This window comes from Suillus subaureus, assembly GCF_016647635.1.
Source record: "Suillus subaureus strain MN1 chromosome Unknown BJ212scaffold_6, whole genome shotgun sequence".
NCBI lineage: Eukaryota > Fungi > Basidiomycota > Agaricomycetes > Boletales > Suillaceae > Suillus > Suillus subaureus.
In genome coordinates, this window is record NW_024538562.1 from 879,021 (window position 1) to 903,541 (window position 24,521).

The window sequence follows — 24,521 nt, forward strand, 5'->3', positions numbered from 1 at the left end:
GTTTCTTAGTAAAATAGATAAATTTAAGCCCGTTTCATGGCCAGGTTTGGTCAAGCTTATGACAAATAATTATGAGCATAATCCAAGTTTAGTCCAAATATGGCATTTCCTTTACTAATTCTATGTACCGTCGTTCGCGTCTCGGTTCCTGATTGCAATCATTGCATAGCCCATGATTAAACAGCTTGGATTCTTTGTGTAATGCCACGATGACATGCTGGTTATTTCGGATCCTTCATATGCAAATCGGCACCCCCTTTACCCGTGCAATGCCCGTCTGATGCTGATGGAATTAAATGTAGTACTTACCGTGCAATTCGTCGTCGGTTACTCAATCGAGGCTCAAATGGAGCACTTGCGGGTTGCTCTCACAGGCAGTAGTCATGCTGTGAGTGTCACTGAAGCGGCTCTAGGCTAGTGGCTTATGATAAGGTCGATAGTAAGTAACAGAAGGGAATTCGTAAAACTTTTGACCGCAGTGATCGTAAGCGGGACAAACGTGGACCTAATTACAGGAAATGGGATATCAATTTTGCCCATCCATATGACAGTGACACGGTTGAGTCAGTGACAAAATATAAATATATCAAGCCCTGCACCGCGCGACAGGACGATAGGACTCCGAAATAGTTCCATGTTGGATTTCGAGCTAGCTCATGGCCTCGCAGAATGCCGGGTACTGTTTTGGAACGACTGGACCGGCGGCCACAGGAAGCCCTGTAGCAGAATTTTAGCAGAAGCTTCCGTAGAGGGCCCCGGCTCAGTTTTAAGCGTTTGACAGACCACAGCTGTCCGTGCGCTGTGGTTTGTGGCTATCAGCGAGTGGCTAAACCAACTTTATAACTGGCAATAAATAAACCACAACAATTACCATTTCATCCTGCGTTACATTCTCTCAAAGCGGTCCACCGTTCAGCTCCTACGCTGGATTTCAATCTCCTTCCCTCAACGTCCCTTCTTCCTTCTCTACCATTACCACCACGGCTACAACATCAGTTTTGACGATGCAGACAGCTCTGCATCGTCAGCTTGCTCCAATGTTACCTCAATATCTTCCGCAATCTCTCACTCTCAATAGCTCAAGGGCACTCCCAAATCCCATCGTCATGCCCACTCCTCCAGTCACTTCTCGCAAGAGAAAGCGCGCACATCAGTATACAGTGAGCTACAGTGAAGTTCAAGAGGTCGACGAGGAAGGCAGGGTCCGTGAAGTCATAGTCATTGAAGATACTCCTCCTCCTTCTACAATATCGCCCGCAACAACCCACACAAACGTCTTTTCGGCCTCATATCAACCTCCAGTATATTCCGCTCCAATACGGACAAGGGCCCGTGCTGCTGCCGAGGCACAGACCCTTTCAGCTAGCACTTCGTCCGCAGTGATCGTGGCGCCAGCGCCTAAGAAGAGGAAGCGGGAGCCTGCTGATGACTCCCGTGCAATTCTCACAAAGAAGACAGCCGCTGCATTGCACCAGCAGCAACCCGTGGCGTCGACCAAATCATGGGCCAGCGGCAGCGGGGCTGCCACGGCTGATGTACGTAATCATCGTTCGTTCTACAGAATCGCTTCCACTCCATACTCACGTTTCGCTCAGACTGTCAATGGCAACATTCCTTGTGATGATAAGGAGGGCCATTACATTATTGTCCCAGATGATATTATTTATAATCGATGCGAGTTACCCTCTTACCCCGATCATATCTTTTCAACTGATGAATCTTCTAGATCGTACTGTTCGTCTCTTGGGGCAAGGGACCTTTGGTAAGGTTGTAGAAGCAGTTGATATCCATAACCAGAACCGGGTGGCGATCAAGATTATACGCGCTATACCGAAGTATCGCGATGCCAGCAAGATCGAGATTCGCGTTCTCCAGAAATTGAAGGAGCGCGATCCATCAAACGTCCAGTGCGTATCAACAACGAACCATCCACTTGTTTTAAACGTATCTTTTAGCAAATGTATTCATCTGTTGCACTGGTTCGACCATCGAAACCATATTTGCCTTGTGTCAGAATTACTTGGCATGTGTGTGTACGATTTTTTGAAGGAAAACGAATTTGCGCCTTTCCCTCGAAACCATATACAGTCGTTTGCCCGGCAGTTGCTTGGCAGCGTGGCTTGTGAGTGCTTCGTCTCCTTTGTTTCGTCTTAGAGTTGTGCTCATGCTGCGTCAGTCCTGCATGACCTTCATTTGATTCATACGGATCTTAAACCGGAAAATATCTTACTTGTACGCAACGACTATCGACTAGCTGTGGTGCCTGTACCTGGCAAGGTAAGATTTGATGTGACCAAATGTGTCAGAGTTTTATAACTTTACCTGCTTTGTCAGCGTAATGCACCACCACGGACGAAAAGGATGCTCTCTTCAACAGACATTCGTCTTATAGATTTTGGATCGGCAATCTTTGAGGAAGAGTACCACTCAACCGTCGTCTCCACGCGGCACTATCGTGCGCCTGAGATTATTCTTGGTGAGTGAGATCGTCTTCAAGATTTCTCCGCCACATATTTATATTTCAATTCATTTCAGGTTTAGGGTGGTCATACCCGTGTGACGCCTACTCATTAGGGTGCATTTTAGTTGAATTCTACACTGGCGTCGCTTTGTATCAGACGCATGACAACCTGGAGCATCTCGCAATGATGGAGATGGTTATGGGTAAAATGCCCGATCGGTTCGCCCGTCTCGGAGCGCGGGCTAAGCCCGAGTTCTTCAAGGATGGTGCACGCCTGGACTGGCCGAAGCCGAAGGCTTCGCGGCAGAGCAAGAAGGACGTGCGAGCCACCCGACCTCTTCAGGTAGGACGACCAGTTGTGGACTGGCTGGACTTCCCCTAACGACTCCTCACAGGACGTGATACCTCCGACCGACCAGATCAACAAACAATTTGTGGATCTTGTGCGGCGATTACTTGCCTTTGACCCAGCACAGCGAATCACCGTTCGAGACGCATTGCACCATCCGTACTTTTCTTATAACATTCCTGAAGAGTTGTAGCCCTTTATCTATATCCACGCTGTAGAACTTCCTTGACTTGATCACGCACTCCGACCACCATCCTGCCTGCCGGCATACACACTCCGCCGCTATCGTCCCATCCTCACAACCCTCACTCACATTGGAATTGTTGTTATGATAATCCATCTTGGTCATGTACAAGCCTCACAGTCATTCCTGCCTGTTTAATTCCCTGGTTTCTCTCTTTTCGTTTTTACCATCAGGTTCCAATCAAGTGTGTCTAACAAGTGCAATAATTGTTCTTTACCGCTTCCGTCAAGCAGTATCTTATGTCCTACTCATTTGCACGCGGCGTCTTGCTACACATGTAACATGCTACTTCCACCACCTCGCTCGGTCGGAGTTCGTGAAGAAAATCCTGTGGCGCAGGTTATTTGACGGGGAATACGACGGCGCAGGCATTCCTTGCGTTGACCAATTGATTAATGATTGTCCGTGGCTTGCCTACTGGTCCCTGATTTGGCAATTGCTACAGCGGCGATCATGCCGATGCAGTTATTTCAGCGTGGGTCCTGTGCGTGAGTAGTTGCAGGTTGGTGACCTTTACTGTGGGCTCTCTTCACTGTTCCTGACGCAGTCATTAGTCGCACTGTCCTGTCGCTTACTCGAGTCAACCCTGATTGGTGACAAGTCAGTCATATGGAGGTGGATGGCCACGCTACCTCCTGCCCATGTGATGGTGGGACCATGGCTATGGTCGACCACCTGATGGATTGGATCCGCGCGGTGAGTTTGTGGAACTCCGCCCCTGTGGTGTTGTTGGTTATTAAGTGAGGCTTGAGGGCGTTGACTACCTGATATCTTGCTAATGTATCTTAGTTCCACCAGGCCTTAGAACAGAGCCCCTGTGACAAGGTAATGATGGAAACAAAGAGCGTGCTCGCAACGTCGCTTTGTTCGCTGTTTGAGTGCGAGGTGATAAACTGTGTCGTCTCTTCGACGCCTGCAATGACAATGAAAGCAATCGAGTGACTTCTTGTCAGCGTCTACTGTAGTCTACAAGTAGGACAATGATATCGAACACACGGATGCATTTCGTCAATTTCATATGACACTGCAGACTACCGCATACAATTAACGCGGGCGGTGTTACTATGGCGTTTCTCGATCCTGACGCTACTCACTTATATAAGCGATGACTAGGACGTATTTCATCAAGGGCAGGCTGTTCCCTTGTCTTCTAACACAAGTACTGGTTTTTCGCGAGCAGATGTAATGTTCCGTAAGTGTGAGATGCCCTGCAACCGTGTCCACTTGCCGGCATCCGGTCACAGCATGCACACTACAAGGGCTCATTATCATGAGTCACCTTTACCTAGCAGGGGCTTTGAGAAGGCTAAATGCTTGTCTCTCTGAGGGCATGTAATACTTTTGCGCGTTTTGGTCGGTCCTACAACCACAGGTCAGCATATAGTCACGGTCGCATCACTCTGGTAGTAGTGCATACTGAAACAAGTTTTCACGAGCAACTTGAGCATGTGCGTGCCAAACTTATGTGTGGGGTGTGCATTCACAAGCACCTGTCGTGCCTACTGCGCCAATGGCTAGGGACCGAGCGGTCCGTACCAACAGGCCGGCCATCCCTCAAGGTGAGGTTTTTCATCAGAGTGCACGGTTCCTTGGCCAATCGCGACGGTTCTACCAAACATGCAATCGGACCGTATGTACCTCAATCCGCTAGCTAGTGCCACTCTGCTCAAAGCGGACTGGGAACATCATCTCTCGTGATCCATCATTCCCCTGCAAACTCTCCTGTTTGTTGAGCAGCCGCAACTGGACATACTAGATATGATGTTGCACCTCCCACAAGCACAACAAGAAGTAGAGCTGATCACAATGGACACACGGTATGGTGTGCACCGCGCCGGTGAGCTACAGGGCGATGCAAGTCATTGGATGTCATAAAGATACAACCATCATAGCTTCATGCTATGTCCTTCAAACATCTAATGAAGAAACCAGTGTCTATGCCGGAAAACAAGGGAAAGCAATCGTTTTCTGGACTAGACACCGGTTTCTTCAGCTTACCCGACCGACTTTCCCCCACCTATGCAAGAGCCATCCGAGAAAAGGCGTAAACTATTTCCTCAAGGATACAGTTGACATGCTCACTAGTGCGTATGATAGGAACATTAGAAGGTTGATCTGTGTAGCTGTTATGCCGCACGTTCGTTTCTTCTCTGACGATGCATGTTTGTCCAAGTAATTGAACAGGACGGTGTCTGCATGCAGTGTCGGACCACGTGAACGTGAGAAACCTGCCCTAGAGTCAAATTTCATAGGAGACGTAACGTTTGTGTAGTTCAACGTCTTGAAACCGTTCGAAACTCACTTGACCATTCCACGCATTTACATTTGCTTTCATTTATCTTGCTTTATCTAATATGCGCCCATCGATTTACATTGCGCGTGGTCTGAGCCTCGCCACCCTGTTGATGGCACTGGGAGTTTCTGCTTGTGAGTTTACTCGCTTTTCCACCGAAGAATACAAACGTATCCCTTGTATAGCTCTGGATGATCCCGAGATCGTCATCGAAACCACATTCCCCGAGAGCAACCCATTTGGCCGTACGTGGTGTGCTTTTCGCTCTAGTTCGCAAAGTTTGACACGTAGTATAACAGACGTGGTAAACGGAGAGCGTAACCAGATTTTCCTCGTGGTTGAGAATAGGTCTGACAAGAATGTAACCTTGCAATCGGTTGCGGGGTCGTTCCATCATCCTGAAACTGGAACTCTCATCAAAAATGTTCGTCGTCGTCGTGTTGTGCCGATTTCTGAGTTACCTAACATTTGTCTTGTCAGACGTCTTCACTGACGTATGGTTTCCCTCTGCTCGAGGGTTCAAAACTACAAATTCCTTACTCTTTCTACTCTGAGTGAGTTCTCTTAAATTCTTTTGGAAGTGTATTGTGCTGACGAGTTTCGTTCCAGATTCAAGGTGTGACCACCCAGTTATTCTTTATTGCGCTTTTACTCAAAATGAACCAGCCGGGAGACTTGAGACTCAACCTTTGGCTAGAGCACACCGTTGATGTAAGTACCTGAAACCCGCCACTTTCATACTTGCAAACGCATCTTTCAGGACGACAAATACCGTGTGACAGCTTACGACTCAGTTGTGACGATTGTTGAGCCTGAGCCATCATGGTTGGATTTCAAACTGTACGAGCAATTGTCTTGAATCTCCTCGTTCTGGTGTTCACCTTGCGTTCGTCGACTAGCCTTTCCACTTACCTCGTAGTTTTCGCCGCACTTGCGGGTGTTTCATATGCAGCATATAATGCATACATCCCTTTACAGAAGCCGAAACGCAAACGCCCAACTCAGGTTAGCGCACCTGTCGGCACAGTAACTGCAAGTGGTTCAGGTGGTTACCAGGAAGAGTGGATTCCTGAGCATCACCTCAAGAAGACCAAGGGAAAGAAGACAAAGCCCGACAATGCTGTAGTCAGCGAGGAATCGAGCAGTGAGGCGAACGGCACAGAGGGAAAGAGGACGAGGAAGGGGAAAAAGCATTAATGGGCCGAGTAAAACAATTGTCTACTACTAGACAATCTTTGCATCCTACTGGGTAATTTATACGGCAGCGGTAATCCTTGTGCGGCGTGTGGAAGAGTCCCAGATGTTGATATCAGTGGAAGTATCGCCTACTGGGCCTTGCGAATACTAGTACCTTCCTCGATATCATTTGTTGATCACTCATCCGTGCGTTTTGGATCCCTTTTCGAAGCTGAGAGTTTTGACGTCGCTAGGAGCGGATTAGAGCTGCGAGGAATGCGACGCTTTGTGGAAATATAATTCTTCCTCTCCCTCACAATTTGACCATTCTCAGCCTTCTATGTTTCTCGAGCGGTCGCGAAGTTCTGCGCATTATTGGGGAGAGAATGGTTACCAATGCAACACCGAGGACACCCACTTAAACATCGATCAATGCTGTGTAGTTGCAGTTTGAGTGGTCATTCTAAGAAGCACTAGGACAATTTAGACATCAATCTTTTTGTAGCCCTTGACCTATCACGAACGTCCGTTCAGTGGTATTAGTGAGAATGTGCGCATGTCACGTACCTTGTTCTCTTTGAGCATCAAATTATATTTGTCTGACAGCCATCTGCAGTTCTCTAGGTGGTTAACACCCTCAAGCCGGTGACATTTCACGAGCTCGTCGCGTACAAGTCGAGCTTCCATGGCTTTTACCCAGGACTCACGAACAAACTCTTCGCGTTCTCGGAGTTTTGCTGGCGGGTTGGACACGTAGATTAGCAGAGATTTTGGCTAAAGAGTACTTTGGATTCATACATTTTATAAGCTCGGCTTTGTCTGCGAACTCGGACATGGTCGCGGTAGCTAAGGATTGTTTGGTTATTGTTTATACTTCACGGCTCCATGATGATCCGCTTCCAGCCACGAGGTTTCTGCCATGTGTTTGTCATGCGCCCTTTGGATACAACGGACCGAATCTTCTTGTCATCTAGGCAGGCCATTCGAAACTGAGACATGGACCATTAATTGCAAGTCATGCACCTATAACGCCGATATGAACCGAGAAATAGCAGGCCGGCACTACCGTTCTTCATTAGTCGCTCCTCAACGTTCTGTTCCTTGTGCACCCCTTGCCTTGTCATGATCTTTTTTGCTGAACGTTGATCAAATACACACCTTGCACGTTTACTAACTTGGTATGGCTTGTCTCACGCGTGGTTCACATTTCATATCTTGCATTCCGATCAGCCGCGCCACAAGTCTTGTCCCCCTTAGAAATATTAAATTATGGGTGTTTCAGCGCGAATGCGCAGCTTTATTTAAAGCCAAGCGTCGACGCGCGCTTGAGGATCCATCGCCGCAATGAACGCCCCTCATTATCCAGAGCCGACATGGATGCGCATATCTGGTCGCAAAACCCCATTCTACACGAGGTATTTGCCGTTTGAAATACCCTATCCCCTTATCCTGACCTTTTCGTGCAAAGGCCATTGCTAGGATCTGAGCTGTTTGATGATCGAACCAGTGTTCTATTTAATGGGTAGCCGATTAAGATCATTTATTGTCAACATATGCTCACTCTTTCTTTAGTATGACTGACGCATGTGTCGGCTTCACATTTCAGAGCTTATATGCTGCGGATGAGGTGAAACAACGTGCTCGCAATGCCTTCGCTAGGCTGAGGTAATAGTTCCTACCTTACCCTGTGTATGACGTATCCTCACGGAGAACACAGGTTTTCGTGTCCCATCATCGCAACCAACATAGTGGGCGATATTGCGGGTCCTATCCCGAGGTCATGGGTATATGCGCCTGTACAAAGCCTATCGGAGCTTACGCGCTGGATGAACAATGCCTTTTGCACCGTGCAACGAGATTTGAACGTCAACGCTTCAGTCGAAGATATCAGTCAACGGAGGCTACCTTATCAACCCCACAACGCGAGTCCTCTCTGGTTTCGTTGCTATCTTCTATTGGGCGACAATAACAAACACAGCCTCTATTTTCATGGCCCGCATGCCATCGTGGACGGTGGCCCGACACTCAATGCCTTTGCACTCATGCTTCAATGGATGACGAACGATGCTACCGAATCTGCAGAGAACTTACCCTGGGGGACAGAATGGCATAATCTGCCTCTCGGCCCTGTTAGTGCCACTGGTGGTCCTCGTGAAGATTGGGACGTCGCAGGTATCGAGCTCCTGAAGCAACTACCAGAGTCCGAATCGGTCCGTACGGTATGTTTTTCTTACATGTTTGTCCTAGACACCTTTCGACTTGTTGATGCAGATACCTTTGGCTTCGCGTCCATTTCGGATGTCACAAAGTGCCACCGGGAAGACATGCAGACTGGAGCGAGTTCTCGACCCGACATTAACGCGTAGGCTAGTCCACAAAACACGAATCGTCGGTTGCTCGATGTCCCATTTATTTGAGGCTGCATACTGCATGGTGCTGCTCGCCCGCAACCAAATTCCACCTTCCTTATGGAATGCCTACCACTTTTCAGGCAACTCCTCTGCGTGAGTACTCTCAACCGAGAGATGTAAATCTGCTGATGAAATTTCAGCATCTCGCTGATTCCACATCTGAAACTACCCTACGATACGAAGACGCATTTCATATCTTCCCGCACGCATGTACCGATCCAAATTTCGATGGCTGAAATATCGCCCATAGTCTCACCCAGACGGCAGCTCCTGCAAATTGTCCAAGCCATAGAGAAAAGATACACCAAGTTCTCTACGCATCCCTGTATGCCCCACGTCCAGGCTGCAAGGGCATATCAACCAGATGCCCTGTCGGAAAGATCAGACATCGAGAGTTCCGTCAATAACGTTGGTTCCATCGAGCGGCGACTTCCGTTGTCATGGAAAGGAGAGCATGGCGCTGAGCCGCTAATAGAGCTGGAGTCTGTGTTGTTTTCAGTCAGGCTAACGTCTTTAGCTCCGTAAGAAGTTTTTCGCTTCTGTTCATTCGGCGTGTCTGAACTCACTGGCAGAATAATCCACATATGGACTATGAAGGGCAGTCTACATGTTCAGGTTCAAGTGCGCAACATTTCCTGCTTCTTTGTTGTGGGAGAGGCTCACTGATCGTACAGGCAAATGACGCCTGGCCAAAAGGAGACCTACAAGACCTTCTGGACGCTATCTGCTCCCGAGCATGCCTGGTTCTTGAAGACTTTACCCAGAATCCTCCAGGCCATACTTCTGATCCGCCCCTGAACGAACGAAGCAGACTTTGACGTCGGAAGGTCTTTCCAATTTTACTTTATCATCGTTCTGGGTGATATTACTGCATGTGCTTCGAGTATCCTTGCTGCGAATCGCTTACTGATACAATTTGTGCCAACTCACTTCCGTACGCGTCGGTTGAACCTTTGGATGGGAGGGAGCGCTCTCCAGATGCTCTGTTTGGGTCAGGGGAGTCAGCCGAAAAGTGGTGTGGAATATACGGTTGAAGCTTTTAAGGGCCGAAGTTCCAATAGCAACGAAGATACATACAGTTGTCAGACCATAGGTTTATTAATGCATGAAGACGCTGAATACTCTAGCATAAGTACCACTAGTATTGCTTAGTCCTGCAGAAGTCGTCCCTCAGAAGCAAAGTTTCGAACTAAAACTCACACGATCAAGGTCCTTGAGTATGGGAGATATAGTTCGAAACTTTACCAATGCTCCATTCATGATGACAGCTTTATATACGCGTTAGTAGAACTAGCGGGGAAACACGCTCAGTAAGACTGAAGTGTGATATGGAACTATATACGAAGGACTATGAGATTAGGTAATGAAACCGGGAAAAAGACATGTACAGTGTTCGTGTGATCAAGAAGCAAGAAAATGCCAAGAGTAAAGCGTTACATGTGATGTCGATGGTGATAACGTCGGAAAAGCAATGCAAGATCTAAAAGGTAAAAGTCTAATGTCAACAACAACAAATCTCGCTAGAGCATGAGTTGATATGAGCTCCAGGCTGCAGTCAATGCACTCTGCATGTTGCCTATGACCCATAAGATCTGCGACACTGGAATATATCCATGATAAGTTCCTGAGATTTAAGTTGGCTAGGCGTAGGTGGAGGAAAAGGGGGGAAATTGGTTGAGGTTTGTGTATGCACGAGCCGCATTGCCATCTGTCAGGGTTGGTGAGCCGGTGAAACATTTTGGACGTTAACTGGTAGCATACAGTGGTCCACGAGAACGAACATCTTTGATAGCAACGCCCATGCCATTCGTGGCTAACAAACTTGGGGCTCCTACTCGAAGGAGTGCAACATACAAATTCAAAGCAGCACGAAACGATCACCCAAACTTCATTAACAAACATACTCCACTGATGCATGGTGATAACCGCTACCTCGGCTTTGCGTTACCCCAAAAGGTAGAGTTCATATTCCTGAACCAAGTCCCAAAAGTGCAGTTTGTGGGCTGATTGGAGGAATACAAGATTGGGTCCTGGTGTTAAACACGCGATAGCCCCGTTCCCTGCGTAAACTGGTAGACCCATGATGGGAGGAATCTGGGCGTCAAAAGCGACTGGATGTGTGGCAGCAGTGCATGCAACTAACATCGGTCAGTAACACGTATGTGCCATCAAAAGGTGACGCTGACCTGCAGTGAAAATTGTACGGTGCAAGTCATTCATAATGTCCACATGTTTCTGACGAGTGCGTTAATATACGTGGTTTGCGATTCCAGGAATTGCTGCACGGGCAGTATCAAGGTATTACAGTTGCTTTTGGGGCGTTCCAGCCAAATGGTTGTTGGTATAAGCTGATTTCCGAGGCCCAGTCGCGTTGCGCATTACTAGTAAACCTCAGCGTGGACTGAGGGACCCCGCAGTAGCGCGCGCTAGGCGCCTCGGTCGCAAGACGGGGAGTAAAGACTGTTACCGTCTCTCGCAAAAACGGTCGAGGTCCGCTTTGAGCGCTTGAGCGACAGGCCGAATACAAGGTTCGATGAGTGGTCTTTGTATTGCCATGACCGTCCTCGAGGAGCATTCGGACGGTGGATGTGGCAATATATAAATGTCACAATGTGATGTACCGTTGAAGTTATTGCGAAATGGAACCCAGGATCGAACGCCAGGCGCAACCAAGCTTCATAGGATCAAGTGTATAGAGTCAACGACAGAGATATCTTAACAGCTGTCTGAAGGTCAGCACAAAGCGGCAACACAACTGGTAAATACCAGGCATGGAGCGTTCCTGTTCTGCTCGCTTCCTGCTCCTCCATGGACCGTGACCGCCTTCCGTATCATTGTTCCTCTGTTGACCATGTAACTGTAGTGTCGTCGGTGACCATCAAATCTGTATAGAGAAATATCGACAGTAAACTGACACTTGTGATGACTACCCATCAACTTGGAAGAGGGAGAAAAAAAATACTATGCTCAGTAAACAGTGGCAATGAAGCCTTTGCTTTTGGGAGATTGATGGGAATATTGCACGAGGATAGCAGAAACGAGCACTGTGGACAGAGAAAAAAAATCCAGCCGAAGCAGGAGTATCAGTTGTCACTGCGTGAATCGTCAGTTTGAGGTGTGGTGAGAGAGCAGTAAGAGATGGACGAAACACTTACCATTTGACCAGAGGCCGGTTGTGTCAGCAGAGCAACTGGGACGTCGGAGATGTTGACCTGACAATCACCTAAACTAGTGTACTGCAAAAGTGGTGGTATAAATTCATCACTGAACAATATAGCAGTGAATTCCTACCGCCACTTTCGCAGTAGTCCTCGCCCTCCGGTCGGCCAGGACTCGTTATTTCTTTCTCATCGCATTCCACATTCAAACTAATTCACATCATGTTGATCTCATCGTATTTTTACGGCTGTCAGATGAAATTTATCTCCTACCAATGTCTTCCACTGTGTCAGGGAACTCCTGATCCGACACAACCAGCGAAACGGGAGGCGCGAGGGAAGACGATAACAAAGCAGAAGACGACAAAGCTGCAGCCATGACAAGTTGAATGCGATGATGATGTAGAACTGGGTGGTTTATTGACAATAGACGAAGAGAATGTATTGACGCGATAGAGCTGACAATGAAAAACAAACATATACAATTCGGACCGGCTATGAACTCGGCCCTGTGTGTGATGACTGACATAAAAAAATCGTTAGACCACCGACTTCAGTACCCTTTACGAATCCTGGAGTGAATCGGCATGTGAGTTTCGGACCTTTGGGACATAGGATAGGGTACAGCGTGTGGGCTAACACGTCTGAAATTAGACTCATCGGAATTACAGACATCACCTGGCGTCCCGTTATGTAAAGTGCTCCTTAGGACCTTACCATTACGTGGAATCGGAAACTCGGCGATGGGCCAAAGACAGGGAAGCTGAGGCATTTGGCAACATCTCGTCAGTTTGTTGTTTAGGTTGCCCTTATCGCCTTGAAGCTGTCACTCCTGTCACCGTATTACATAGTATAACCATCGGCCGATGGTGTGCCAGTGCTCGGCCTAGTTAATGCAGTAAACTAAAATGACTCGGAGTCAAGCGATTGCAGGGTCTCGTCCAATCGAGACTTAATTCAAGGTAAGCACCACCGCAATGACAGAGGCCTGTTTACTCAACTCTGGTCTCTAGTAAGCACCTTTCATGTAATGGTCGACAGTAAGTTAGTAACCGGCTGCTGTATCGACTTATAAGTAGGCGGACTATGCAGTGGGTATCGGTCGTAGATGTCCGCAACAAACCAAATCCCTGCGTCCATGACTAATGTGAGACAAGGAATACCAGGCGTGGTGTCTCCCGCGCCGAAATCACTGGCAGTCCATCATATACCAGAACAGAGTCATTCTCAGACGCCGTATGACACTGGCAATAGCGAGTTGCTTGTGACAACGAATAATGATACAGGTGTTTTAATTGTAGACTGGGACGGCCCCGATGACCCTGAAAATCCTAAAAAGTACGTTGTGTTAGCAGAGCAGCATGGTCGTTGTACTTATAGTTCTTGCACAGTTGGAGCTATAGACGCAAATGGGCCGCAACAATTATTGTATCATCGTTTACTTTCATCAGTCCAGTTTCGTCCGCTATGATTGCGCCCGCTACTGGCCAAGTGGCTTCCTCCTTCGGCATTGACAATGATGTTATACTTGCACTCACAACGTCTATCTTCGTGCTTGCATATGGTAAATCAATTTGGTGCATGTCAGATACCCCACTAATCAATCAAACTATGTACCAGCCATGGGACCATTGTTTCTTGGTCCATTGAGTGAGATTTATGGACGGTCACGCGTTTTGCAATTGGCAAATCTATGGTATCTCGGTATGTAACCTTTACAAGTTAGGTCATAGTCTCACTCTCATTCTTGAAATCATGATGATAGTATGGAATCTTGTCTGTGGATTCGCACAGTCAGAATCCCAGCTTATTGTTTTCCGATTTCTTTCTGGCATCGGAGGCAGCGCGCCTTTGTCGGTAAAGTTGAAGTTTTTTAAGTCGGAAGTATCTCTTCTGAATGGCTTCCCTCTTCAGATTGGCGGAGGCTTTCTTGGGGACTGCTGGCAACCACATGAACGAGGAAAGGCTGTCGCCATTTACTCCTTAGCTCCACTATTGGGCCCCGTCGTGGGACCTGTCACAGGAGCCTGGTTTGTGGCTATTCTAAGTTCAACGACGTACATCTAAATTTCCTCAGGGTGGCTCAATATTCGACCTGGAGATGGGTGGTATGTGATGCTTCCACCGATGAAGGACTGTTCTCATTTCTCCGATAGTTCTGGTCTACGTCCATTGTGGATGCAGCCATTCAAATCATTGGAATGTTTACACTTCAAGAGAGTAAGTAATTGACTGGTCGCGATCCCCTGATGCTTATGAATTGTACAGCTTACGCGCCTCTCTTACTGGAAAGGAAGGCAGAGCGGATTCGCAGATCGATGGATGCCGAAAAAGCGCCGTACAGAGAAATCCGTACCGTTTTCGAAGGTCAAGATCGCTCGTAAGTCCTTTTGCAATCCCCGCAACATGATATCTGAGGACGATGTTCTATATAGTTGGCAGGACCATCATGGCGAAGTCGCTCATCCGCCCTTTTGCACTCTTTGCCTATGAGCCCATCGTGCAACTCCTTGGCGTTTACATGGCATATTTATACGGGATATTTTATCGTAAGGCATTTTATTTTCCATGGATGTGATCTCATATGGTCTCAGTATTTTTGACGACAATACCATCGATCTTCCAGGGCATATACCAGCAGCCGGTAGGAATCGCCGGCCTTCATTACGCTGCACTTGGCATAGGACTGTCAGTGGCGTCCCAATTAAATGCGAGAACGATGGACAAGGTTTACATTTATCTGAAGAGTAAATACGGTGGAGTTGCGAAGCCGGAGTTTAGATTGCGTTCGTCATATTGTTCTAGTGCCTCCTTTCTTAAGTACTCATTCAGTGTACCATCAGCCGCTATGGTTCCCGGATCTCTGTTACTTCCAATCGGGTGCTTGATTGTAGGCTGGACTTCTCAAGCTCATACTCATTGGATAGCTCCAGATATTGTTGGTTTGATTTTCCTAGTGCCGTTCATCTACTGATGGTTTCGACAGGGAATTGCGCTTGTGGGGGCAGGCATCATTCTGAATTTCCAGTGTATCCAGACCTACATCATTGATTGCTTTACGCTTCATGCCGCTTCTGGTGCGTGGATTTGGTTCTAGCGTTACCCATCTCAAATATTTCGTACTCAGCTATGGCCGCTGTCTCCTGTTTGCGGTCACTAGCCGGCTTTGGATTTCCCTTGTTTGCTCCAGCGATGTACAAAGCACTCGGGTTCGGGAAAGGCGATACTATTTTGGCAGTGGTGGCAATCGTCCTAGGCTGTCCTGCGTAGGTCTTCATTTTTGTTTCCTCCGTTGTCACCCTTAATGACTACTGCAGACCCTGGATACTTTGGCATTACGGGGAGCGGATACGGAACAGCAGTCGATATGCGCGGTGAACCTGGTGATGACCCTAGCAATCGCAATCAGTAACAGAGCTATTACTTTTACATTTGGGTACAAGCTCTTTACTTGTGTAGGGGATGAGAAGAACGAGGTGGATCACGGGTGTATATGGTACATCGAATTGACAGACGCTAGACGGCGGAGGACCTTTAGGTGAGGGGCGGAGTAGCAGCTGAGTAGCACCGTAGCGTGGTCAGCTACTCAGTATCCTTCGGGCTTTGTCGTAGCGTAGTGCTCTTCATCACTTTGCCTTGCTCGCGACACGCGGGCGTGACACAGTCGCGAATACACCGCTCCAACGGTGTGAAAACTTTGTTGCAGGAAGGAGGGAACGCGCCTAAACTCGAATGGCTTCAGCACCTGCAAAGACGGTCTCATGAATTCGAAGTCTGAAGGAACAAGTTTTTTTGGGGAATCCTCAAGTTTGAGCGATTAGCGATCTTGAAAGTCGTTGAGTCGGACTCACATTAGAGGGTTACAGTAGGAATATGCCGCCGATAAAATAAGGGTTAATTTGATTAATTTGAACCCCAATGTACTACTATACAGGCACAATATTGTAGAATTTTTAAAAAATTGCTGCAAAAATGACTAAAACTACACTTCCGCTACTGTGCCACCGAAGTTCCTGCTTATTTACTGCCAGCGCCCATATATTCTCATCGTCTCCTGTTGCAACCAGTCCATGCCCGTCAGCTCGCTGTACACCGTGGACACAAAATTGTGCAGTGTATGCAGCTGCAACGTCGTACTAAGTCAAAATTCTGCCCCTCCGCAAAAGTTTGAACAGCGCCACTCTGACATATGGCAGGCGCCTGATGACACTGTTGGATGCTGTCATGTTCGGATGTCACTAGTTCACCGTCCAATCAGACAAGGTTACTGACTCTGCAACTGTGGCGGTGTGTCACGCTCAATCCACGGTTGCATCCATACACAGAGGTACAGTAATCATAAATCCGCAACCCAAAGGTCCCGGCGTCTAACTTGTTTTACATAGAAAGCATCGTAGATCAGGAGTTATGTCCAGTGAGGGTTCCTTCCCGCTCTCACTTCCAACAACTGACCCGCTACTGACTATCACACACCGTGAGTGCAAGTACTCGTACGTGTGTTGCAATGGAGGTCTGAATAGCGAGCACGCACACAGCTCAACAAGATATTTGGATAATCGAGCTGCATGGTGGGCAGGATTCCCGCCTGACAACGCGAATGATCGATGAGGCTTTGCGGCCTGCGTTGGATGTGGTAGAGCACAACTGGTGCGCTATGCGTGATAAACAAGCAAATGACGGTGTAGATGAGGGAGGTGGCGCTCTTATCATCGTTGGAAGGAGAGATCAAGACAAATTCTTCAGCAATGGATTTGACTACGAGACTGTGAAGGGAAATTTATCCTTTTTAAATGGTATGCATGCGATTGACTCGAGGAGTTTGAAGCACTAGACATATCTTAACAGAGACTGTGAACCCTTTATTCGCACGTCTTCTCACTTACCCAAGTGCGTGGTCTGTTTCATCCGTAGCGTTCTGTTGCTCATCTATTTCGTTACAGTTCCTACTATAGCAGCAATCAATGGCCATGCATTCGCTGCTGGGATGATGCTCTCCCTTGTTTGCGATTACCGGGTCATGACTGACGGCAGCAGGCGAAGGGCGTGGATGTGCATGAACGAGGTAATGGACCCCCGAGTATAATTCTTCATGATTGCTTATAGTGCCCAGATTCACTTTGGCGCACGGTGGCCCCTGACTTTCACTGCAGTTCTCAATGCAAAAGTCGGCTCTCCAGTTATACGTAGACGAGTTGCGCTGGAGGGGCATCGCTTTACGCCTTCGGAAGCTCTGGAAGCAGGGATAGTCGATCGCCTTGCGAATTTGACTGGCACAAGTGTGGAGAGCGGAACCGATAAAGTCCTGGCAGAGGCAATGAAACTGGCGAACGAAGTCAAGATATTAGCGAGCCGGGGTGTTTGGAGTGCAATAAACGTTTGCAAGATAATCATTTCAAATTGATCGTTTTACTGACGCGGCGTTCTTGCAGGCGTGCCTATACAAAGATTGTCTGGAGGTCCTATATTCTGGTGTTCAGGCTCATATCTCACCGAACAGAGAAACAAAGCTGTGATGTCATTCCGTACCCACAATTAATATGATGTGACTGCTTGGCAATGACCCACAGGAAGAAATTAATTGATGTCGATGATGAGATTGTAGGATGCTGGATGCAGGCCGATACTTAGGTGGGCATAAAAACAATATCTTCAAGTGTCCTGACGTCCATCAAGCTGTGAACACAAGCCATGTCTGCGACTTGTGCTATGATATGATGGTCTGACACAATTCTCTTGTATTCTCTGCTGCGCTGTTGCGCTAGCAAGAATACATTAAAGGACTGTCGAAGGCGAACAGTCGATCGCAACACTAGCTCACTCGATTCTGAATCAACCGGCAGCCAGGGAGGAGAATATCGTGACAGAGACCTGGGGGCAGACCAATAATCTTCCATGCTCGCATCATCTGCGAAGTCAGGTAGCTTGAGAAGACGACGATTCCAAGGACGGACTCTGTCCTTGGAATCGTCGTCTTCTCCAAGCAAGAATACCTGCCGAGTGGATCATGCTGGCGAGAACTGAGTCAACTTGTCTTTCGTGGTGATTGGTAAGTCATGAAGACCATCTGTTTTGACTTGATACGTGGTGAGTTTCCCGGTCTTGACCTAGCCTCGTAGCCAGCCTGGGAACTACCACGGACAAGGGAACCATCCCAACTGTACTGGACACACCGCCAATCCATCCAACGAGTAACTTATACATGTCTTCCCTAGATAGATCATGCCAATGAAGATGAGAACGTCGTGTTCTATACTCCGAAGTAGGGTTGATTGCTCACACATTCAATGTCAGGATGAGGTGAGAGCTAGCTGTGTTTATAAGCAACGAATCGACTCTTTCCGAGAACATGATATAATATGCAATTGTAGACTTGGGAGGGGTGCGGTCACGATGGGATGTCACGTCTAACGAGAAAAAAATCAACGAACCAGCCAGCAAAAGATTAAAAACAAACGGGATTACGCGTCGCATAATCTAAATGCACTCCTCAACGATCCGTCTGACCTACGTTCAAGATACCGGCTCAAGACTCCTACCCATACATTCTCTAACATCATTCAGAAGTTCTGCCTCATCAATTGCCTTTGGAGAACGCGAGTTATTCCATATAGCAAGCATGGCGTCCTTGCAAACGATGTAGACCTTCTGAGGGAAAAGGTTCTTGTTCTCAAGGTTCATTTGCACATTCTGGTGCGTTTCGTCGATGAACCTCATCCGCTCTTCAGATTTGATTTGCAGAAATTGACAACGTGTCTTGTCGTCGATGTCTGAATCACAAGGGTCGAACCCTGGTGGCATCCTGTCACATGCCATGTTGTTGATGTGCTGATCTGACTTGGAGCGAACGATGAACACTTCAATGTTGATGAACTGCCGGCAGGCACGAATGATGGCGAGGTCGGATTCCATGACACGATTATCGATGATCACGATGATGCAGTCGAAGATGTAGAGGCCCAAGGCATTGAAGTAGTGCCAGTCAGGGACATTTGGAGTGCCTGCTCCGGGAACGTCATACCAAATGATCCGAGAGTTTGGGCGTGGATCAGGGTATCTAGTAACCTGAGGGGTGCAGTCTACGATCCCCGTACGAGAGGCGATGGGATGATTGTTGGACAGGCCACGGACGGCGTTGATGAAGGATGATTTCCCGACTCCAGATGAGCCAACAACCGCGAAGTGGAGGAAGTTTGGGCTGTAAAAATACTTGGTCTTCATCTGAACGATATCCTCCTCCGAAGGGCAGCATTCGGGGCGAACGCCTTCAAACCATTGACGCTCAGTGGCGAGCCTCGCTTCTTCTGCTCTGCGAAGAGCTTCTGCATCCTCAGCTGCCGCTCGTTCACATTCTTCTTGACGCCTCCGTGCGTCGTCAGCTGCTTCCTCTGCAGCATGCCTGGCTTGTTCCGCCTCTTCCTCTGCAGCACGTCTGGCTTTTTGGTTTTCCGCTGCTTCCTTTTCAGCGCGCCTGGCTTTTTCCGCCTCTTCATCTGCGACGCGTCTGGCTCTTTCTGCCTCTTCCTCTGCATTCAGTTGATTAAATCTTCCAGAAAGGGCGGCTATAACGGCCAAGGTGAATGGGAGAAAATACATGTAGCACCAACAAAAGGGGGGAAACTTGGTGCTGAGAAGGGCTACGTAGCAACTTCTCTGTGTACGTCCGATGTGACCTAGACAATCAATCAACTGTGAACTGCGAAGCTTGAAGCTTCGCTCACCGTTAAGGATTGCACGACTTTGTATGCTACGTACAGGTAATGAGAACTCTACAGGTAGACAGAGCTGCATCAGACACAACGTGGCAAGTGGGGTGTATGGATGATGCGACCTAGACTAAGATCAACCGATTGTAGTCATCTTCAAGCTTCGCTTACCTCAATGGATTGCGATACTGTGAGTGCAGCGCGGAGATGAGAACTCTACAGGCAAGACAAGAGACAACGATTCGGACACAAGGTAGTAAGTGGGGCGAGTGGGGTGTTATACTGGTCCAGGCAAGCACGAGGCCAGTACGAATCAGACCTAATACCGGCAAGTTCCATGTCATTGGGAAGATGTATAGTTATCACATAGCTTCTGATGTGTTACGCCGAGCACGCGTGGAGGGCAGAATAGAACATGTACCCGCCGACAGGATGTCGCAGCCTATATGAGGGATGTATAGGTGACCAATAGGTTGGCCAGCAGCCTGTGCAGCTATAAGCGCCGAAACCAGTGCGTTTGTCGTATGCTCGAGTGTGTGGAGGTGTTATTTGGAGGCAGATGTTTGGATGCTTCAGATTGTGACTGCGTTCAGGGTGCTGGGTCACCCTAAGAGCGAGGCTTCCTGGCGGAAATTTGAGCAATCACATATAACGAGGAGCGTGTTTTGTTAGTAGTATATGGCGTAAGTAGCCCATACGGGCCATACCAACTCGTGTAGGCGCTTATTGTTTATTCCATCCCACGCTGCGATCTCATTTTACTTCTCCTATCATCACAGCCCCTGATCATAAACACACCGAGGACTCTGGCCAATGAACATATGAGCTGGCGCTCCTGCGATGATGTGTTCAGTATGTTACCACGCGATGCTTCACATGTTCATTATCTTTGCTCTGCAAACCGCGCAGTAACTAGTAAACCTGCCCCTGGGCGTCTGACACTGCAATGAAAGACATGTCTGTCAACCCGACTTACTACAGTCAATTCTGCAACTATATCTCCATTATATGCAACTGGATAGGCAAGGCCACCTGGTAGATGTTCCGAACAAGTGATGAGTCGTCTATTGAAATCCCAGATCCTGGCCAGTGGACATCTATTCATTCAATAAGGTGTGATAAGATTATATCTCTCAATCGTGCAAAAGTCGACAGAGGAGAGTATTTAATGATGTCCACGTACGTACGTTGCTACCCTTAATCATCGATCAAGAAAAAAACGGATGACGCGGTGGCACAACATACGGAAATTCTAAAGGCCTCACCACCGCCTCTTCACAACACCCTCCGTCAACCCCTCCAAAGCATCCCTCGCCTCACTTCTAGGCAATAACGTCAACACTTCCCGTGCTTTCTCAGCATGTATGCGCGCTAGCTCACGTGTGCGCTCTACACCACGAGAAGACGAGATGAGTGTCAGGGCCTACACATCGCGACAGAAATACGAAGGTCAGCATTGTCCAAATGTGGTTGATGGGAAGCGATGCTTACCATCTCAACATCGCCATCCCTACCAAACCGCCGCTCGATCATGGCTTCGAGCTCTGGAAACTCCTCGGCTGCGTAGAGTGCGGGTCCTGTTGCTAGTCCCAGGCGCAGGTCTGCAAAGCCAGGTTTTCCGAGCTGGGCTGTGGAGGAGGAAAAGTCGAGGGTGTCGTCTATGAGCTGCGCAAGGAGTGAGTACGAACAGTGATAGTGTAAAGAAATTACAGTGTGACAAGACAAGAGAATAACGCGTGCAGTGATGACGTAAAGGGCCAAAAGCACAAATAGACACGTCAAGAATTGTGCAAACACACCTGAAATGCAATACCCAAATTCCTCCCATACGCATAGGCCACTTCCTTCCACACTTCACCTTCTCTACATCCTCCTAGCACGACAGCAGCCCGTGCGCCTTTAGCCATTAGGGAAGCCGTTTTTAAATAAGTTTTTTTAAGATAGATGGACCATTTATCGGATGGTGAGGGTGAAGGCGAAGGCGAAGAATGAAGGTCCTTAAGGTCAATTGCACTGCTCGCAGACGACGAGGGAGAGGGAGCAGCTTCGGTTCCATTCCCTTTCATCTGCAATATCTCACCCTCTACAAGATTAGCGATGACACTCGCGATGAGCTCTACCACTTCATGACTCCCTAGCCGACTCAGGGCAGCACTGGCGCGTCCCAGAAGGAAATCACCACCGAGAACGGCCAACTTATTTCCAAAAGCAGCTGGTGCACTAGGTGCGCCACGACGAAGGGGAGACTTGTCGAGGACGTCGTCATGGAGTAAAGAAGCCACATGTATCATCTCCACGATTTGTGCTAGGCGCAATTGGGTAGGAAGCAAAGTATGAGTGAGTGCCTGAGGATGAGTTTGATGGAGGAGTGGGGGTGGTGGGGTATATAGTGATGGTTGGGGAGGGGGTATGCGCAGTTCGAACGCGCTCTCGAATGACGCGGTATGGTCTGGCATGCTGGGGTTCCAGTCACACAGGATGTCTTTTCGAGTCAAGGGCGCGTCGAGCTCTTTTTGGTGCGCTCTTGCATTGTCTGCTGCCCAGTTTACTTGGGGGAATTCAGCACCTAGTCCGTTTGTTGCACGCGCGAAGAGGAGGACGAGGAGGGGTCGGAGTTGTTTGGAGGGGTGGAGAAAGTAATATTGAGCGATGGCGTTAAGGGAAGGATGGGAACTTCCAAGGAGGGTTAGTAGGGAAGTACGCATCTGTTCGAGGTGCGGCGCGAGGAGGACATATGGGTCTGTTTTTGTCGGAGTAGGACGGGGCTGGGGTTGAGCTAGTGCGCTGTTGCTGTGTCTGGGTCGTGTAATTCTACGCGCATTATACGCTACACGCATGTTCGCCGTTACTGAAGACGACCATGACCCCATCCTCGATGACAACCAAGATGTGATCAAACCCGGGAATGCAACGGAGCTACTAGTAATTTCCCGTTTTCTGTTTTTCCCGCGGTGGCCGAGGATCCCGGCTGGATCCAGAGCTTGTCCAAAGCACTCCATTATACTAAAGATGATACTACATCCTGCGTGGTACGGTACCCGTATTATTATTCTAGTTCAGGCATAGGTCGCGTGCACACAAAAACGCGTCGTGTCGCACCCTTCAAATCATGCGCTCCAGACTCCAGTGTGACTATCGTAAAACTCCCCCTGGTGATGTAGTCGTACTCCTCGTCCGGCTCTTAGCTGGCGTCTGATTCAGTGGAGACGCTTCAATAGCACCGCGGTGTTTGTTTACAGAGGGCGCGAGGTACGCTCCTAGTTTTTTAGCCTGGCACACTGCATCAGTGTTAAAGAGAATGAGCATGTGAGAGGCCCACTTTTGCACACATAGTCTTCCAATCAGCTTCCGCGCCACCGTTCACAGCGAGTAATAGCAGCGGTTCTCTTTCATCTTGTAATTCCGGGCTAGCGTCATCCACAGGAACGACAACTATTCGTCCAAGCTACGCGTGACTCATCAGTAAACGTTTACATAAAGGGAAGAAGTAGGCGTGTGGAAATACAAGTTTGCGTGAACTCCAACTCACCTCACTCTCAGCCATCCCCATCCCCTTCTCAACCCCTTCTTCACTCCTTGTCTCAGCCCACACCTCGGCGCTCAACCCAGCCAATATCCATATCTCGTCTTTCGACCGCTGTAAACACATCATTTGAGAAGACCTACTATCCGATGCAGCACTACCGAGCGCGTGCGATGATGTAGCACATTCTGTCCTCCCTCGTGATGGTGGCGTCCGGCATGGTGGTGGAGTATGTCCATTGGCGCTCGACGCGTGAGCATTAGGGGGCGCCACATGTCCATTGGTACTAGGATATGTAACCATGTGCGTCGGAATTCTCTCGTCGCTCCCGCTCCCCGTTGACGAACAGGCAAAAGAGACAATTGCGCCCTCTGGTGTCAGAAGGAGTGCAGTGTGAATGGTGTCAGTGGGCGAGAGTAGCTGTGTGAGGTAGGTTTGGAGTGTTGAGAGGTTTAGCATCGCAGGCCGTGTCTCGTTAGTGAACACGGTGAAATATTATAATCCTTGGATCTGGAGGTACTAGATCACGATGTGACAATTGAAGGGTTGCCCTGGCGTCCTAGTCTCCCCTAGATAGCCCTTTATAGACGAAGGAAGATAGTCGTTCTTTCTGGAGTCTGGACCTTCTGGTGGTGGATAGTGGGCATCGAGAATTCCCACAGCACTGCCACAGCTAAAGAACTGAAATCTGGAGCGCCGAATTTCGAAGCGAGAACACAACACGAACGAGGCTCTCGCAGAGAGAATTGGTGTCTAGAATGTCGCTGCAAGCACTTGACGGGAGCGGAATTTATTTGGTTCATCATCGCGGGTAGTTTGATATGAAAGTGAGAGTAAGATAAATGTGTGCAGAGCTAATATGGTTTAAATCTTTAATTCATGTACATGATCAACCAGTACGCAAGTTAAAACGATGCTATATTAGATCAAGTGAAGTCCTACGTATGGATGAAGATGCGCCAGAGATCCCAGTCCTTCGGCAGGCATACAACTACAAAACTTCCAGTGTCCCGACGTCCATCGTGGCATCAACGCAAGCCATGTCCCCATGATATAATGGATTTGGCGCGATCCTCTTATGCTCCCCGTCACACTGTTGCGCACGCCAAAAGGCTGTCCAAGACGAACGATCAACCTCAACACTCGTGAATAAGACTGCGAATCAGTCAGGTGAATATTTTCACGTGGCTGCCTCGGCCAAAG

The 24,521-nt window shown here is 48.4% G+C and overlaps 11 protein-coding genes across 11 annotated transcripts; 5 read left to right on the plus strand and 6 right to left on the minus strand.

The window, feature by feature from the left end:
* Positions 1-1,106: 1,106 nt before the first annotated feature.
* Positions 1,107-3,003, plus strand: BJ212DRAFT_1445276 (kinase-like domain-containing protein; the record flags this gene model as incomplete). Its single annotated transcript, XM_041338088.1, has 8 exons — positions 1,107-1,535; positions 1,596-1,617; positions 1,727-1,907; positions 1,956-2,122; positions 2,177-2,277; positions 2,335-2,476; positions 2,536-2,804; positions 2,857-3,003. 8 exons carry the CDS (start codon positions 1,107-1,109, stop codon positions 3,001-3,003), a joined length of 1,458 nt encoding a protein of 485 aa, XP_041196574.1.
* A 2,283-nt stretch (positions 3,004-5,286) lies between these two features.
* On the plus strand, positions 5,287-6,792 carry BJ212DRAFT_925681 (uncharacterized protein). The gene is made up of 8 exons (XM_041344358.1): positions 5,287-5,481; positions 5,533-5,592; positions 5,647-5,771; positions 5,828-5,901; positions 5,957-5,963; positions 6,014-6,058; positions 6,108-6,187; positions 6,247-6,792. Exons 1-8 carry the CDS (start codon positions 5,409-5,411, stop codon positions 6,542-6,544), a joined length of 762 nt encoding a protein of 253 aa, XP_041196575.1. The 5' UTR covers positions 5,287-5,408; the 3' UTR covers positions 6,545-6,792.
* Positions 6,793-7,006: 214 nt separating this feature from the next.
* On the minus strand, positions 7,007-7,258 carry BJ212DRAFT_1264406 (uncharacterized protein; the record flags this gene model as incomplete). Its single annotated transcript, XM_041330414.1, has 2 exons — positions 7,007-7,036; positions 7,091-7,258. Coding segments are annotated over 2 exons (198 nt in total), but the record flags the coding sequence as incomplete, so codon positions are not given.
* A 500-nt stretch (positions 7,259-7,758) lies between these two features.
* On the plus strand, positions 7,759-9,746 carry BJ212DRAFT_925691 (uncharacterized protein). Its single transcript, XM_041344360.1, has 7 exons — positions 7,759-7,938; positions 7,992-8,045; positions 8,096-8,188; positions 8,241-8,742; positions 8,795-9,027; positions 9,075-9,455; positions 9,507-9,746. Exons 1-7 carry the CDS (start codon positions 7,868-7,870, stop codon positions 9,598-9,600), a joined length of 1,428 nt encoding a protein of 475 aa, XP_041196577.1. The 5' UTR covers positions 7,759-7,867; the 3' UTR covers positions 9,601-9,746.
* Positions 9,747-10,179: 433 nt separating this feature from the next.
* BJ212DRAFT_925686 (uncharacterized protein) lies at positions 10,180-11,074 on the minus strand. The gene has a single exon (XM_041344359.1). The coding sequence runs from the start codon at positions 10,849-10,851 to the stop codon at positions 10,336-10,338; it is 516 nt and encodes a 171-aa protein (XP_041196578.1). The 5' UTR covers positions 10,852-11,074; the 3' UTR covers positions 10,180-10,335.
* BJ212DRAFT_1477676 (uncharacterized protein) lies at positions 10,879-12,471 on the minus strand (the record flags this gene model as incomplete). Its single annotated transcript, XM_041339590.1, has 2 exons — positions 10,879-11,072; positions 12,366-12,471. 2 exons carry the CDS (start codon positions 12,469-12,471, stop codon positions 10,879-10,881), a joined length of 300 nt encoding a protein of 99 aa, XP_041196579.1.
* A 1,088-nt stretch (positions 12,472-13,559) lies between these two features.
* Positions 13,560-15,470, plus strand: BJ212DRAFT_1445278 (major facilitator superfamily domain-containing protein; the record flags this gene model as incomplete). Its single annotated transcript, XM_041338089.1, has 13 exons — positions 13,560-13,656; positions 13,713-13,796; positions 13,858-13,949; positions 14,007-14,122; positions 14,170-14,200; positions 14,249-14,312; positions 14,361-14,472; positions 14,535-14,641; positions 14,687-14,878; positions 14,936-15,030; positions 15,079-15,169; positions 15,220-15,358; positions 15,410-15,470. The coding sequence occupies 13 exons, from the start codon at positions 13,560-13,562 to the stop codon at positions 15,468-15,470; spliced, it is 1,281 nt and encodes a 426-aa protein (XP_041196580.1).
* Positions 15,471-16,419: 949 nt separating this feature from the next.
* BJ212DRAFT_1334066 (ClpP/crotonase-like domain-containing protein) lies at positions 16,420-18,074 on the plus strand. The gene is made up of 6 exons (XM_041334853.1): positions 16,420-16,566; positions 16,628-16,885; positions 16,938-16,979; positions 17,033-17,154; positions 17,203-17,466; positions 17,522-18,074. The coding sequence occupies exons 1-6, from the start codon at positions 16,500-16,502 to the stop codon at positions 17,603-17,605; spliced, it is 837 nt and encodes a 278-aa protein (XP_041196581.1). The 5' UTR covers positions 16,420-16,499; the 3' UTR covers positions 17,606-18,074.
* A 528-nt stretch (positions 18,075-18,602) lies between these two features.
* Positions 18,603-20,513, minus strand: BJ212DRAFT_1457181 (interferon-inducible GTPase-domain-containing protein; the record flags this gene model as incomplete). Its single annotated transcript, XM_041338876.1, has 3 exons — positions 19,967-20,513; positions 19,811-19,923; positions 18,603-19,762 (listed from the first exon to the last, which is right to left on the minus strand). Exons 1-3 carry the CDS (start codon positions 20,137-20,139, stop codon positions 18,603-18,605), a joined length of 1,446 nt encoding a protein of 481 aa, XP_041196582.1. The 5' UTR covers positions 20,140-20,513.
* A 226-nt stretch (positions 20,514-20,739) lies between these two features.
* BJ212DRAFT_1567140 (isoprenoid synthase domain-containing protein) lies at positions 20,740-22,591 on the minus strand. The gene is made up of 3 exons (XM_041341987.1): positions 21,595-22,591; positions 21,287-21,460; positions 20,740-21,218 (listed from the first exon to the last, which is right to left on the minus strand). The coding sequence occupies exons 1-3, from the start codon at positions 22,498-22,500 to the stop codon at positions 21,057-21,059; spliced, it is 1,242 nt and encodes a 413-aa protein (XP_041196583.1). The 5' UTR covers positions 22,501-22,591; the 3' UTR covers positions 20,740-21,056.
* Positions 22,592-22,927: 336 nt separating this feature from the next.
* Positions 22,928-23,777, minus strand: BJ212DRAFT_1264195 (uncharacterized protein; the record flags this gene model as incomplete). The annotated part of the gene is made up of 4 exons (XM_041330409.1): positions 22,928-23,065; positions 23,115-23,240; positions 23,301-23,457; positions 23,662-23,777. The coding sequence occupies 4 exons, from the start codon at positions 23,775-23,777 to the stop codon at positions 22,928-22,930; spliced, it is 537 nt and encodes a 178-aa protein (XP_041196584.1).
* Positions 23,778-24,521: the final 744 nt, after the last annotated feature.